Consider the following 16,962-nt stretch of genomic DNA (forward strand, 5'->3'; position numbering starts at 1 on the left):
CGTGTGTGTGTTTGCTGTGATATGTCATGGGTTAATTAAAGACTACCCTGTTTGTTAATAGTCAGAAGCGCCATGCCAGCGCCCCCTCTCTTCCTGTTCCTATCCTAATATTAATGGCAGTCCTGGCCTCAATCATACTGTTGGTTGGCCTGGCCCCCGCTGGCTCAGACTGACTCAGAATGAAGTGACAGAGCTCTGGTGAGCCCCCCCATTTATATCTCTCCCTCTCTCAAGTCAGTCATTGGCCCCATTGTATTACAGGGGTAATAGCATTTCTAAAGGTTAGGTATGGAAGAGAAGCAGGCCAGTGAAAAACATGTCCAAGGTTCTGATCTAATCATGTTCAATCAGAGACTTCAAAGGAAAGCAGAGGGGACATATCACCTCTAGGTTGCCTATGGACCACCCTCACAGACACACCGTTGTATCTAATATTAGACCGTAAGCATTCACATCCTCTTAAACCCATATACAAGTGGATTTCCCTCGTTCTGCCAATTAGTTATTCTCGAGGCATGAAGTTTGAATTTGCTGTCACTGCAGGTATAATTCAGAAATGAAGTGAAATGCACAAAACGCTAGCATGTGGCGTTCTGGTGAGAAAATCAGCTTTTTGTTCTCGCTCTGTGTTCCGGTCCTTTGGCAGATTTCAACAATGCACAATGACAGCATTGAAAGGGCCCTGGACGGGGATGAAAGCCACCAACAGTAATAAGAAGCAGCAGATACCCAACACATGAGGGGAAGGATTCTCTGACTGCTAAAATAAAAATGAATTGTACTACCAGAGTAGCGGGGGGAGAGAGCGAGAGACACTGATTGCAATCTGTTAGACGCAGCCGGCGCAAACAGTGTTGCTCTGTGGCAGCTGTTAAAAGACCAATTGTTTCAGTCGGGATCCTGGGTGGGCGGGTTTGGAAAGTCCTGAAAATAGGTGTCGGTTCAAATAAGTCAAAAGGCCCCTTCCTGGAATAGAGGAGGAAGTGGTGTTTTTCCGAAGAGAGTGATCAGTTTATCTGTCCAGCATCCCAGAGTTTGTAACCTATGCTCTTTTCTTCCGTCTTCTGGTATAGGCCATATATACGCCAACCAAAGTGATTCACAGTACAATAGATGAGCATTGATGACAAGTGATCCTAATATATACAGTATGAGCCTTCTGTTGGTCTCTTGAACAGTAGAATGGATGTCAGTAATAGTATTGTGTTGGACCTGAACTCAGATGACCCAGAGGCCCAGCCTCCATGTAAAGGGACTAATTACTGAAATGGCTCTGGAAATTATATAATTTTATAACAGCAAACATGTTGGCTTCAATACAGACTTTGCCTTCCTCTATAAATGAGACAAGCACACACTCAACAGTCAAACATACAAATGTCGAGTTTGAAATGGAGCTATATTATATCTCTGAAATTACAGTCTACTCATAATCAAAGCATAGTCAACACTAGTCATGAAGGAATCTTAGATCATTTCCCCCCTGACTGTATTTACAGAAACTGTTTATTTTCCTAAATTCATTGTTCAAATGAAACCCTTTGGTATTTTGGGGAAATCATATTTGCCTACAGCTCAATATGGTGACCCGTTGTGATGTTTGATGACAGAAATATGAGTGCAGAAGAAAGGCTGTGTTTGGGAGTGTTAGGGGTTTGAGGACGGCACATTGGCTCTCCCACACGGCACGGTCACACCACAGGAACTCACACTGATTACTGTCAGGGCTAAATGACTCCCCTCCACAGGCCTAACAGCTTCTTCAATCTGGACCCCCACTACGCACGCACACACACACGCACACCACATCCCTCCCTCGCCATCTTTAGGAGTGGGACAATTAGGGGAAAATGGCACCCTATTCCCTACATAGTGCACTACTTTGATCAGAGCCCTATGGGACAGAAACTAAATATGCCCACTGGGCTTTTACCATACTGTAATTTCGCCCCAAACCCAAAGAATTAAACAGGCAGACAAAAGAACCCTACTCAGCTTTGAAGGGGTTCTCTGTCAATCTATCTCGCTCTATCCTCCCCTCCATATGAAGAGGAAAGATAGTTTGAGTTCAGCACGTTGCGCAGAGTGCTGTTTCTGTTTTTCCGTCTCCCTCCTCTCCTTTCTTCTTAATGTCTTGCATGCTGGTATGTTAATCTATTTGATCCCCATAAGTCTTCATGTTAACCTGGGCATTATTCTGTGCTCAGCAGGGATGAGTCCTCTCCAAGTTGCCTGGAATGAGACGGTCCAACTTCTGTAATGTTCTATTTTATATATTGTCTCCTTTTCCTCTTCAGAATTTTGTGTTATTTTTATTTATAATTTTTTTACCCCTTTTTATCCCCAATTTCGTGGTGTCCAATTGTCTCGCTGCAACTCCTGTACGGACTCGGGAGAGATGAAGGTCGAACGCTGTGCGTCCTCCGAAACACAACCCAGCCAAGCCGCACTGCTTCTTGACACAATGCCCACTTAACCCGGAAGCCAGCAGCACCAATGTGTCGGAGGAAACCCCGTACACCTGGCAACCGCGTTAGCGTGCCACAGGAGTCGCTAGAGTGTGATGGGACAAGGACGTCCCTGCCGGCCAAACCCTCCCCTAACCCGGACAACGCTGGGCCAATTGTGCACCGCCCAATGGGTCTCCCAGTCGCAGCCGGCTGTGACAGAGCCTGGACTCAAACCAGGATCTCTAGTGGCCTTAGACCACTGCGCCACTCGGGAGTCCATCTCTTCAGATTTTTTTAGGGGGTATCATTTGATTACAGCGCTACTGTAGTAATGTAATCAACACGCATCCTGCTACAGTAGCGCTAGTTAAGTGGAGTGGGTGGCTCTGGCAGGCTGGACTGGGCACACTACACAACAGGCCTCTCTCACATGCATAGGGCCCCCTAATGATGAATGATCACTGCTCTCTGTCAGTCCCTCATCATCATCATCTCTCTCTCTCTCTCCTTCTCCTCCCCCTTTTTTTCTTCTCCTTCTCCCCCTTCTTCTTCTCCCTCTTTCTTCTTCTTCTTCTAGGTCTGCTGATGATTGATAGTTTTGCGGACAAAAGGCCTCTCCTGGGGGTGTGCAAGAGTACCGGGTCCTCAGGGTGAGTACAGTACACATTTCTCATGACATCGCTGGGAGATACGCTTAGGAGGGTGGTATCTGACTGAATCCACAAACTGTGCTTTTTACAGTACAAGCCTCTAGAGATCCGATAATGTGATTCTATGTACAAGCCCAAGTCTTTCCCATGCTGAAAGAGTTGATTTTTCCTGATGACATCATTAGAGTTACAGTCCATTAGCTCTAAAGCCTTTCTCTGGTTGGGTCAAAGTTGAACTACGCCACACACACTTGTAATCCAGTTTCCACATGTGCTAACCATGGCTGCTGGTAACCATGACCACTGGTAGGAGTGATGTGCGTCAGTTGGCGACCAGGCATAGTTTTATTTTATTGGGCGCCCCCAGTTTTCGAGCGTCTCAGAAGTTAGTTTATGTATGATGATGGACTCATTTCTGGTCTAGTCGTTCTATTTCTCTGGCCTCCTTCTCACTGATTGGTCACTCAGACAGACACACAGTGGCACCAGATTGCACAACATGTCAACGTGACTTGCATACTCGGACTACGTCTGCAATGACACCCTATTTAGTAGTGCACTATATATAGATCAGACTGTCATTTCATACAACACCTTAACATGAGTTCCCTTTCCCCATCCTTCCTTCCTTCCAGTCACATCACATGCCTGGTTAACAAGGGAGCAACAAGTCAAATAGTTGTTTTGATCTTTTACTAGAAATAATCAGGTTTGCAAGAGCTGACACAAGGTAGCGCATTAGTAAGTCATTTTGGGTGATCTTAGGTTGACTTTCCTTGCTAATTTACCATACTTGGATAAGCAAATCTGGCTGCATGGCGAGGCAGAAAAGGAGCGAGGAGAGGAGAGGTTAGAGGAACAGGAGGAGGAGGAGATGAGAGGAGAAGATGTGAAACTTCCATGTGGTAATGGAATGTCCTTTCTCTGTCACCAGAGTCGATCTTTATTAAAATGTGTGGGAAGGGAAAGACAGGCTAGGGTCCTTGGTTGTACTGCGTGACGTTCAGACGTTACGAGGTACAAATCTTAAGTACATTTGAAAGCCTATAATTTGGCCAACGTAATAAGAGCCATCAAAGCCCCCCTGGTGAAGAGAGAGAACCCCAGGCGTCTGTTCTCTCCATACGTTGCCATGACTTCCCTTTTTCCCCTCCCCTTGTCCCTGCTCCTCTTCCAGAACATCGAAAACATTTAACTCGATATTTCCTACCTGGGAAATGAAATAAGGAAGTCTGTCTTCGGCTGGGCTTTGATGGAGACCATCTTCCCCAAGTATTCAAAGTACAGCTGCCTCCTCTACTGCCTCTGCCACCGATTCTCTACTGCCTCGTCTACCTCTGTACTGCCTCTACCACTGCTCTGGCTGTGTTCTGGCTGACACGGAGAGAGAGCTACAGACGGGGAGGATTTGGCTGCTTGGCCTGGTGACTGACGCTCAGCAGTAATGCTGAAAACATGCTTGATGCTTAAAAGCCCAAACCCTGACCTCTGGCTGAATGGCACAGCCAGGCTGGGGCCATCCTGACTCCCGACCGACAGAGGTGTTTGGTAAATAACACTACATTATGGCCACAGCACAGTTTTTCCGTGCAGGACGTTCGTAAACTTACTAAGGTCCTCACTCAATTTTTAGCATATAATCATTTTAAAATAACAGCTTTTGTCAACCAGCAAAAAGGATGCCGGCTTGACACTTTAATGGAAAACAGATTGGAGTCTTGGCCGCGAGAGCAGCGCTGGTTTAGAAGTTGGTTCAGTCAGCTCGAGGCTTAGATTACAAGATTTGCAAATTAAAGGAAAACCAGAAAGGGGGAAAAAGCATGTGTGCCTATCCTTGTATTTGTGGGCTTCTAGCCAGACCCACTCAACATAATTTTATCAATGGAAAGGATTATGCGTTAAGCCAAAACAATGTATGGATCTAGTGATTTTCCTGACAGCAAAGTACATGTGTGTCCCTTCACGCACTGCGCCGGTGCCAGTTGGGTTGGTGGGGGAATTAGTGAAGAATGCCAGTGTGCCATACTGTATCAGCCCCTGGGCTCTGGTCTTCCAGCTCTCCTGCTCCTCTTCTCCTCACATAGTGTCTGGAAAGGATTTGTGTTTCCAGCCCCTGCTGCTGCTGGTCGTTGTTATTATATAAATGATTTAATTAGGTCCGCTGGTATTAACATTCAGAACATTTAAGACTGCTCTTTGTCAATGAATGCAAATCACAGAGGCAGGGGGTGGAGGGCGGAGGCATCTTAACTGTTTGTGGGTGTTTTTCGGAGTGGGAGCATACACACACTCCCAGGGTAAAAGTTCAGTAGTGAAGAAGAAGCCTGCTTTTGTTCTCACTTATGTGTCCCAAATGGCACCCTATTCCCTGACTAGTGCACTACTTTTGACCAGGGCCCATAGGGCTCTGGTCAAAAATATTGCACTTTTAGGGAATAGGATGTAATTTGGGACATAACGTCTGAGTTTGGGAACTGTGTGGGTGAAGTGTCTGGGCAGGCAGAAAGCTCTTGTCAGCAGAGCCCCTGACATTTACAACCCCCCAATCTTCCTACCCTGTACGCCCACCCCCAAATCTCCAGATGCACAGAGGATGTGGGCATGATTTTATTATTTATTTTTAACAAATAAAGTGTTCTGTCACCATGGAGACTGGATGGATTCATATTTTCTGAGGGTTCCGGCTGGCCGGAACTCATGGAGACTCCCCCGAGGGTGACAATGGTCACCATGGCTACCTACCACAGACGGTAGCCAGTAGCGACCTGGAAACCGTCAGCACCAGTATAGGTGGATAGGATGCATGTTTTTCTTGCCTGATTTTTACATTTATTTAATTCAATATTTATCATTACCAGCGTTTTAAGTGCTGGGCCTTTCAAGAGATGATGGTTTCAGCACCAGGCCACGGCCCTCCAGCTGGCCCCTGTGAACCTCCCACGGACCTGTCCTTTAAAACTCACGGCTTTGAGTCGAGGCTTTTCACACCTCACCAACAAGGCCGGTGTCGTGTCCTTGATATCTCAATATTCATTAGACACATTTAGCACACAGTTTTTAATCTAATGCAGGAAGATATAAGCTATGTGTAATTTGAAATGACAACAACAAAGCAAGCTTGATCCTAAAAAAGAGATCATGTCATGTCCCTAATTTGTCCTTATCTTAATGCTTTATCCACTAAGTCCTGTTGTCACCAAAAAAAAAGAATAATCCTGTCACCTAATGCCTTGATATTAATTACAGTATTGAAGGGAAAACCCCACTCATTCCACTAAACATTTTCAAAGAGACTTAGATGAAAGCCTATTGTGGTACTAAGCTGTGCTTTTCATTGCTATTTTCATGACAGGTTTAGCAGTGGTAAACGCGAGGTATCCCTCTAAAGTGTATTAAATGGTAAATCTCAGAGCCTTTGTATTAAAAGAGGCACCAGATTTTGGAGAAGTGATGCTTTTGAAGCCAGCGTGAGGCCTTTGGGCTGTTCTCTTAGTCACCATGATATGCACGCACGTACCCCCTCCCAGTGGGGACACAGCGATGATGTGTGTGTGTGTACAGCCAGTGTTGTCTTTTGTGGTCCAGCTAACCACAGAATTGATTAAGAGAAAAATAAAGCTCTAACAGGGACATTTGATTTATTTCCTACTTTTGTTTGTTTTCAATTTGTGGGTGGGAATGTCGTGTTCTTCTTTTTAAGAGTTCTGATGAAATCATTCCAGAACCTTTTGTGATGGCCATCTGTGGAAACGGGAATGCCTGTAATCTCATCTAAACCTCCTTTTTAATTTTAGCCCACACACTTACATTTAGACTTACACACACATCTCACACTCACTCACTCATTCAGCGCTAACGGAGGGCAGTCTCTGGCTTTATTTTGAAGCGTTTATTTTGACTTCCACGTCTGTTTTCTGTCGGCTGAAAATATGTTCTGCTTCGCCAGTTTTCCCCTTCAAATAGGAAGTGAGTTTAAACACAGTGGTACGAAGTGGAAGATATAAAAAAAACTAAATTACACGCACAATGAGGCATAAATTTCAGCCCACAGTTCATTCAGCTTTTGTGCAGTATGTTTTACGTTCCGTTAATGACCAATTTAATGTGAAAATATAATCAGGGCATTTCAGTTTTGTGATACTGAAGGTATTGTTCAGCAACTTAGAATTTATGTCCTTATGTATTAAAATGCCACCTATTTCTATTAAGGGAAGTAGCATATTTCTCCTCTCAATATCACTTACCAGTAATTTCCAACCCCAATTAGTTTTGGTGTGTTTAAGGATGACAAGCCGTGAATGGATGGAAACCAGATTAAGTACCTAATCTCATAAAGAAAACATCAGTATACTGTACCTCACTTGGGATTCGAACTAGGTACCCTCTAGTTACCAATACGTTCTCTTCACCAAGAAGCTGTTTTTGTGCATGTGAGTGAGAAATGGACATTAGGGATGCTATGCTATTTAGCACACCGTCTCCTCTCTCATAGTGTGTGTCCCAAATGTTACCCTATTACTTGTACAGTATAGTACACTACTTTTGACCTGAGCCCTGTTGGCCCTTGTCAAAAGTAGTGCACTACATGGGGAACATGGTGCCATTTGGGATTCATCCATCTTGTCCTTGTGTCATGGATTCTTGTCTTCCTTCCCCTCCCGACTGTTCCTCTGAGACAGTCTAGTCCAGGTGCAGCTAACTGCTGCTTAGATCTGTGCTCTGTCTGTCCTCTGTGTGTTCCGTGCAGACTGGGACACTCATATAACTTGAGGTCTCCAAGGATAGGAAGACCCTAGCCTTTGAAGTGAAGCCTTTTGAAGAGTTTTAAAGCAGTTTTCCATATATATTTTATTTTTAAAGATGCTGCAGGACGGGTAGCCCATCTTTATCTGTGTTGTAACCGACAAGGGTTTATTCAAAGAGTAGTTGTTCATTTTTGTGTTGATAATGCAGTGATATTTTTATTTTATAGTAATATCTTTAGTAGTATTCAATTCTCATCTGACACTTGACAGTAAAGAACAACTCCATGTGTTATCACAAAGTGGACTGATTGGCAGATACACCCTGAGGCAACATATTGTGTATTGGACAATGAAGAATGTTGGTGTAAAGCGTACAGGTTGAATTACCTTGGTTTTAAAGTCTTTTCTGTTTGTTCATAATGCTCTTTCTGGCTGACCTGTCGTGTTGTTGAATCTTCCTCGTAGGTAGTCTGCTATGAGTACGTTGTTTGAACTTTAATATGATATGCTACGATATTTAGAGCATTTGACTATAGGCTATTTGACACAACTGTGCTTTTAGCTGTCAAAGCTGAAGTATAGGTGTGAATGCACACTTGACGAGATGCTGTGTTTTGTTTTAAGTGTTTCCACTTAACTCTGACAGAAAATTGGCGAATAGTGAACTGACAAGAAGTGCATTAAATACAAGGCATGTGTTTTCGATGATAAATATTCATGTCCACTCCGCTGCTGTCAGTCATGGTGAGGAGGTTGAACTCCTGTCCATCTTGGCACCAAATCTTTATTATTAGGCTCTCTTTTGTTATTGTTTTCTAAGCTGACAAATGGAATTGTTTTAAGAAGGTAAGACCATGGATCGTTTGACTATGATTTTGAGTTTTAGGACCGCTTTAGGTATGTAAAATAATATATTTTTGATGAAATATTGAATTCAGCCTTTACCACCATAGAAACACATTGAATAACATATTAATAAAGGGCAAAAAAAGACAGTAAAAAATTCAGTCATAAGGAATAAGGTTTTGAAGGGTCTGTTCTATATCTAGGAGATAGAAGAAAGCTCAGGAATTATTTTACCCCTTGTCTTTGACACAACTACCTCCATAATTCCATTAATTTGTATGGGTTACCTGTAGACAAGTCCTGTGACTCTTCTGGGAGCCGTAGAGCAAAACGGAGAACACCATCACGTTCGCAAGAGTCTCCCCTTTCTATAGGATGGTCATATTAGTTTTTTTAGGCCAAACCGTTTGGATGCAACAAAGGGCGAAATAGGTGGATGCAGTGGATTGAGACGCAGCCCATGCAAAAAAACAGACTGATTGTGATGCAGATTTTTTTATTATGTTACTTAGATTGACGCACTGGTACGTCAATAAACTCTAGGGGTTTACCAAGGGATTTTTGCAAGCGCTCTCTCTCTCTCTCTCTCTCTTTCTCTCTCTCTCTCTCTCTCTCTCACTCTCACACACACACACACTGGCGGGGCAATGTGTTTCCAATATGCTTGTTGGTGGTGAAGGTACGGTACTGAATGAGGAGGAAATGTATTTCTGGCAGTGCTGCAGACATGGAGCTGTGGTTGAACTTTTTACCCTAATTACTTTCCCGCTAATGCCCGCGGCGTGCCGGAATCACAGACCCCCTCCCCACCCCCCCGAGCTGCCTCTGATGTGGCCAGCGTTTGTTGTGTGTTGAGGGTTGGGTTCTACAGGAGAGACGGGGAGTGAGAAAGATGGAGAGTGGGTTGGGGGGGGGGGGAGAAGGAAACTTTGGGAATATTGTGACAGAATTTGTGTCTCTTTTCTTCCAGTACCACCCACCTCACTTGATGTCTATGAAAATAAAGTAATTGTTTTCATGTGCGTGTGTGTAGAAATAACTGTTATAAATTTATGACTCAGCCTCACCAGTCTGATCTCAGTCCAAAGATTAGTTTTACCAATTTGTCCATGCTTTATTTGTAACATGTTTCTCAAAACACCACTGTGAGATCAGTTCCAATAGGCTCTTCTGTTAAGATTTTTTTTTAACATTGCCTCTTCTTTGTATGATTTTCTTTCCCCCAAAAAATCTTATTACTGACTGGTGTCAGTTTTGGTAAGCATTTAAGCTCTTCAACTCCAAGGATTTTTACCAATATCGTTCACCAGTAGTGCGTGCATATCAAACAATTTCCCAGATGCAAGATATACAGTACCAGTCAAAAGTTTGGACACCTACTCATTCAAAGGTTATTCTTTATTTTTTACTATTTTCTACATTGTAGAATCATAGTGAAGACATCAAAACCATGAAATAACACATATGGAATCATGCAGTAACCAAAAAAGTATATTTTATAGCCACCCTTTGACTTGATGACAGCTTTGCACACTCTTGTCATTCTCTCAACCAGCTTCACGAGGAATGCTTTTCCAACAGTCTTGAATGAGTTCCCACATATATGCTGAGCACTTGTTAGATGATTTTCCTTCATTCTGCGGTCCAACTCATCCCAAACCATCTCAATTGGGTTGAGGTTGGGTGATTGTGGAGGACAGGTCATCTGATGCAGCACTCCATCACGCTCCTTCCTGGTCAAATAGCCCTTACACAGCCTGGATGTGTGTTGGGTCATTGTCCTGTTGAAAAACCAATGATAGTCCCACTAAGCGCAAACCAGATGGGATGGCGTATCGCTGCAGAATGCAGTGGTAGCCATGCTGGTTAAGTGTGCCTTGAATTCTAAATAAATCACTGACAGTGTCACCAGCAAAGCACCCACACACCATCATGCCTCCTCCATGCTTCACAGTGGGAATCACACATGCGGAGATCATCCGTTCACTTACTCTGCGTCTCACAAAGACACGGTGTCTCTCCAATTTGGATTCATCAGACCAAAGGACAGATTTCTACCGGTCTAATGTCCATTGCTCGTGTTCCTTGACCCAAGCATGTTTCTTCTTCTTATTGGTGTCCTTTAAGTGGTGGTTTCTTTGCAGCAATTCGACCATAAAGGCCTGATTCACACAGTCTCCTCTGAACAGTTGATGTTGAGATGTTTCTGTTAGTTGAACTGTGATGCATTTATTTGGGCTGCAATTTGAGGTGCATTTAACTCTAATGAACGTATCCTCTGCAGCAGAGGTAACTCTGGGTCTTCCTTTTCTGTGGCATTCCTCATGAGAGCCAGTTTCATCATAGCGCTTGATGATTTTTGCGACTGCACTTGAAGAAACTTTCAAAGTTCTTGCCTTATCTTCTGTATACCACCCCTACCTTGTCACAACACAACTGATTGGCTCAAATGCATTAAGAAGGAAAGAAATTCTACAAATGAACTTTTAGCAAGGCACACCTGTTCATTGAAATACATTCCAGGTGACTACCTCATGAAGCTGGTTGAGAGAATGCCAAGAGTGTGCAAAGCTGTCAAGGCAAAGGGTAGCTACTTTGAAGAATCTGAAATCAAAAATATATTTTGATTTGTTTAACACTTTTTTGGGGGGTTACTACATGATTCCATATGTGTTATAGTACTGTAGAAATGAAAGAAATCGAAATACTCTCTAGTCTTGGTCACTGTTGTTTAATATGCACCCGTAGGCCTATAGTTTATTGCTCTGAAATCCATTGGTTGATATCTAGGCGGTCTGTGGCCCGGGTGGCATCCCTGGTCTCTGTGCACTCTGTCCCTGTCCCCTCAGCCTCTCAGCCCTTCCAGCTGAGACTGCAGGGATCAGGCCCAGGCTGTATTTGTTTTGCGTTTCCACAGCGTGTAATTGTCTGTTCGTATTCAGGGAGCTCGTAAAGGGCTCAGCTCTGAGCTGCAGTCCGAAACGTGGTGACGTCCCCCTCCTTGTAAATTAAATTTATTTGCTTGCTTTTTAATTCCCCTTTACGGTTTCCCCAGTTCCCCTGCTCTACCCCACTGCAGCCCGCCACATGAAGTGTGCAGTTTTTTATCCATCAGTTCCGCTCCGGTTCATAAAAATGTATGAATTAATAACCTTCCCGGTTCCCATCGACCAGAAGCCAGACGTTCCCTCCCGGAGAAGAAGTGCAAGCCCAGCTCACAGAGCTATCATGTTGGAGGAAAAATAACAGATGTTAAAGATGTCTTTCATATAGAAAAAACCCTTTCTAGTGATTTAAATGGCATGCGTCTGACCTAATGTACATAATAACCATTGTAAACTGATGTGTTGCTAAAATTAAGGCTCTGCCCCGGTTGTAAATGTCACATAACCGTTCTGTTTCCAAAAAGGTACAGTAGCTAGTCTGTAGCAGGCCAGGCAAAACAGAGCTATGCTGTGCTGGATGGTCAAGAGGCTCAGAAACATGGGCTTTGTCCCAAATGGCACCCTATTCCCTAGGTAGTGCACCACTTTTGACCTGGTCCCATAGGGCTCTGGGAAAAATTGGTGCTCTATATTGGGAATAGGGTGCCATTTAGGATCTACACGTCTATTTTACTGGCTTGCCCAGTGGCCGTTTTGAGGGGGAGATGGAGAGCCACACCTGCTACATCCATCTATTTGGCTGCTTTACAGCCTACTACCCAGTTATTATCGGAGTAATTTAGGTTTACTGTTATGTGGGGAAACCCTTCATGTTAGAAGCGTTGTGAAGTCGACATGGGCTAAGACCAACCGTTTCCACTCAAGCAGGCTTAGACTCTCCTCCAGAGGTCATGGCTGTTGCCTCATCAGTGGGTGTGTGTGTTGCTCTATTTCTGTGTGTGTGTTCCTCTATTTCCATGTGTGTGAGTATGTATGTATGCAAGTGCTTAAAGACACTCTCAACCTTTTTATGATTTTACAATCTCATCTGTCTCTCTCGCTCTCCCAACCGCTTCAATCTCCTTCCCTCTCTCTTTGCATCAATTCAGACCCAAAAGGCCATCCCAGTAAATAGACACGTTGATCTCATAGCCATAATAACAGTCCTATTACTGAGGTGGAGGAGTGCGCTCAGTGTCACCTTAACATGTTACTGGACTGACATCTAGCCCTGATCAATGATGATTTGGCCTGGCTTTCAACCCACGCCTCCGCGGCACCTGCACCAGGAAATTACATTACAGCTGACCCTGCCTTGGCTCCATTAGAACGCCGCCACTTGTTAAAATACTGCCCAGGCCGAAACAATTCAACTGGGGGCCATTTTCATTCTGTAATAGAGGGACGGGCGTGCTATCATCATTGTCCCCATGAGTGAATCAATCCGGATGCCTGATATTTCGTAAAAAGCATTTGGATTAGATTGAGCTGACCCCGGTGATAACGCTGCAATCGATGGAGGAGCTGCCAGAAAACAAGTTAGGATAAGTTATCTCTCTATTAATCTCATTGCCTGTACTCAGATTGGTAATGCTTCCTTGCTGTGCCAGAGAGTATCATCATATGCCTTGATCTCCTAGTGTAAGTCCTGCAGCAGATCAGTATTTGGTACGGCTGCTATGGACACCCAAAACTCTGTCACCTCCTTTGTCTTCCCCATTGTCTCTTACAGGAAATGAGGGGGGAATGCACACACTTTGACATGCACACAGAACGTCAGACAATCCCACTGGCACACACACCAGACACCCACAAACAGACGTACGTGCGCACACAAACATGCAATGTCAGGTATGCATGCATACACAACCATGTATGTACGCGCGGACACAATGTTTTAGGTCTCTGGCTGGGCTGAGAGATCTGAGGGCTCCCGTGGTGCCGGAGCTGCTGCTGAGTGTCCAGCCACTGGCCTGGGAAAGTTTCCTCAACAGCCAGCCAGCGAGAGTGAGAGTGTGTGTTGGGTGTTGCCGCTGGCCTTGTCAGTGGGTGTGTGGAGCCGCGTTCATGTCTGCCCCGGCTCTATGGAGTGGTGCTGGTTACACGCACACACTAATCCCCTTGATCAAGGGGTAAGCATCCTTTTAGGGAGTGGACAGCCGTAGCGGCCAAGGTAGTATATAGGGGAATAGGGTGTCATTTGAGACGCAGACGATTTTCCCGCGAGAGAGTTACTCTCGGCATGATTCACATCTATTGAAATCTTATTGATGATGTTAGGTATTTTGAGACAGGGGGCAGTAGGGTGTGTTAGAAGCTCATGAAGTCACTATGGATTAGGGACTAGGTGTGATTTCTGGACAAGACCAACAGGTAACTGCCAAAATAAAGGACACACCAACATAGTGTCTTAATAGGGCGTTGGGCCACCACGAGCCACCAGAAGCCACCAGCTTCGATGTGCTTTTGTCTGGAACTCTATTGGAGGGATGTGACACCATTATTCCAATAAATTGGTGTTTTGTTCAAGGTGGTGGAAAACGCTGTCTCAGGCGCTCCAGAATCTCCCGCAAGTGTTCAATTGGGTTGAGATCTGGTAACTGAGACACACCCTTTAAACCCCCTATGCTCCTTTTGAGACCCCTCTTTCAAAGTCACAGATCTCTTCTAGTCATTAGTGCTGAGCGATTAACCGGAATTTAGTTTTTTAAACAACGAATTGACAAATGGCGGGCAGTTATTTAAATTCCATTTCGATAGTTTTTTTCCCCGTGAGCTCAGTGCGCACATTGCACAGTTTTTATTTTTAGATAAATCAGATCCAGCCTGAACTGTGGGATGTAGTAGGGAGATGGTTTCCAGCATGCCACAATTCTATGTAGTTTAGCACCTAAACCATGGTAATATGCTACCATGACCATAATCCATTGTGCATCTACTTGTTCAGTTTCTTTTACGCCTGCTACGGAAGACAGAAGAATGTGTGATTGTGAGATGATCTAGACAGCAGCTGTTGCTTCGCAAGGTATCTCTACCTGAAAATACATGATCTAAATGATTTGATGGTATTCAGCAGACATAAAAGTATGCCTTGTTTACTTTGAAGTAAATAGTGATTTTGTCAGACAGCATGGAGATGATGACTTGGAATTAAATAATAGTCATCAAATAAAATAAATGTAATATACACTACTGAAATATTTTATTACACTAAAGTAATGTGAATAAATTAAGATTATAAGTGATGAGCAGTAATTGGCAGTCACTACCATCATGGGACTTTTATTAATAGTTTTATTCTGTGTTACAGCATTCAACCTACATAATGCATAGTGCATTTAATGTAAAAAAAAAAATATATAATCGAAACCAAAGTTGATTAATTGCTCAGTACGACTAGTCATGGAGCCAAAATAATGGACAACTGGGCATTTTTATACATGACCCTAAACATGATGGAATGTTAATTGCTTAATTAACTCAGGAACCACACCTGTGTGGAAGTGCCTGCTTTCAATGTACTTGGCATCCCTCATTTACTCAAGTGTTTCCTTTATTTTGGCAGTTACCTGCATGTCTCCCTTTTGTCTGCAACAGGACTAAATGAGTGTTTTTGTGTTTTTGTACCAACCAGTCCCCAGGCAGACATGGAGCCAGAACTTCATACAGCCTGTGTTCACAGAAACTAATACTGCTTGGCATTTGCTGTAGCGACAACACTCAATATAGCCAGTCTACACACGGCTAACACGAACCAACAGCAGTTAAACAAGGGCCATGTCTACTGACCAAGAGAGCGGAAAAGGAGGAGAGAGCTGGAGCGATGAAACCCTTGAGAGAAAGAGGAATAAGAGAGAGAGACGGAGTGAAAGAGAGGGAACAAGATCGAGAAGCGAGAGAGAACAAGAAAAGGAGGGAGAGGAAAAAAAGAATGTAGTGCAGGCAGACTGGCTTCTCTATCATCGGCTCCATTCTAAGATTCCCTCATAAGAAGAATTATGGCAAATGAAACCCCCTCCGGTTCTCCATGGCTGCGACTCAGGGCTATCGAGTAGCACATGGAGGAGAGTCCCTGCAGCTTTTTACCATTCATCTCTCCCCAAAGTGTTTCCATGTTCCCGGCGCTTTGTGGCCAGTTTAAGATGTCTTGGCTGCTTTGTGATGGCCTGATGTGTGCATATTTTGAAATGGGGTAATTTTCTCAACGGTTCGGCCATAGTATTTCATCCACTGTTTGCATCTGTCAGAGAGAGGCCTGAATGGAAGGAGCAGATCTTTTCCACCATAAAGAATAGAAAGTAGCTGCCTGTTGGTTGGTCGGTCGGTCAGTTGGTTTCAGTGATTAGGAACGCAGATGGACATTACAACCTTATTGACGCATTGAGCCCAGTGGAGTAGAAGAACTGCTACAGGATTGGGCTCGGACTTTCGTATGAACTTTTTTGTGTTCGTAGGCTGACACAAAAATAAGCTCTCTTAGATTTCTGGTGATTTTAGGGTCATCTCCTCTGAAATTGTACACAGTGACAGTGAACTTTGTATCGTAAATACTTTACAGACTTACGTTTTTATAGGAAGAGATTTAAAAAAAATATACAGCAGAGTAAATAGCCTGCTGAAAGCAAACAACCCCAATGGCCCTAGAAACAGAACCAACACACGAATGTGGCACCATGGTCTCTGCCAGTGGGGAGAGATCAAGAGAAGGGAGAGCGAGCGAGACCGAGGAGAGGGACAGACCGATAGAGGGAGAGAGAACAGTTGATGAGGATTTATGTCTATGTTCCAAGGCCAGCAGCCACTGGCTGGTGTTGGCCTACCTCCCAAGTAGGCCTCCAGTAAATGTGTGTTACATGACAAACCATTTCCCTATAACCCCTCTCCTCTTCTCTGACTCCCCTCCCTGGGGTGCTCTGGGGTTCCAGCCCGCCACAGGCCTCCTCTCCACTGCGCCTTCTAAATGTTGATTCACTGGTCGCCAGTGGCCTGGGCTCTCAATGGCGTTTGATCTTCACTTACAGCTGTTTAACACTGTCTCTGATTACCCTGGTGTGTGTGTGTGTGTGTGTGTGTGTGTGTGTGTGTGTGTGTGTGTGTGTTTTGGTCCATGTGTGATTTAAATATTTGACTAATGACTCATGATGACTCAGAAGTCCAAGCATCTGTATGACCTCGAAAATATCTCTGTTTTCTACTGAAAGTTTCAAATAAAGGATGTGTTTGTGTTTCTATGCCTAGGACCAGCCCCCCATACTGCTGTGTGGACCTGTACTCTCTGAGGACAGGGGAGATGGTCAAGTCCATCCAGTTCAAGACGCCCATCTACGACCTGCACTGCAATAGGGAG

At 44.2% G+C, this 16,962-nt stretch overlaps 1 protein-coding gene across 1 annotated transcript in view; it reads left to right on the forward strand.

Moving 5' to 3' along the window:
• LOC120018570 (breast carcinoma-amplified sequence 3-like) overlaps positions 1-16,962 on the forward strand; it is a 163,821-nt gene that overhangs the window by 11,051 nt on the left and 135,808 nt on the right. The window contains exons 7-8 of the mRNA XM_038961784.1: positions 3,028-3,100; positions 16,854-16,961. Of these exons, the coding sequence (XP_038817712.1) occupies positions 3,028-3,100; positions 16,854-16,961 (181 nt within the window). The remainder of the gene's footprint in view (positions 1-3,027; positions 3,101-16,853; position 16,962) is intronic.

The sequence above is a fragment of the Salvelinus namaycush genome, chromosome 23 (assembly GCF_016432855.1).
Source record: "Salvelinus namaycush isolate Seneca chromosome 23, SaNama_1.0, whole genome shotgun sequence".
Lineage (NCBI taxonomy): Eukaryota > Metazoa > Chordata > Actinopteri > Salmoniformes > Salmonidae > Salvelinus > Salvelinus namaycush.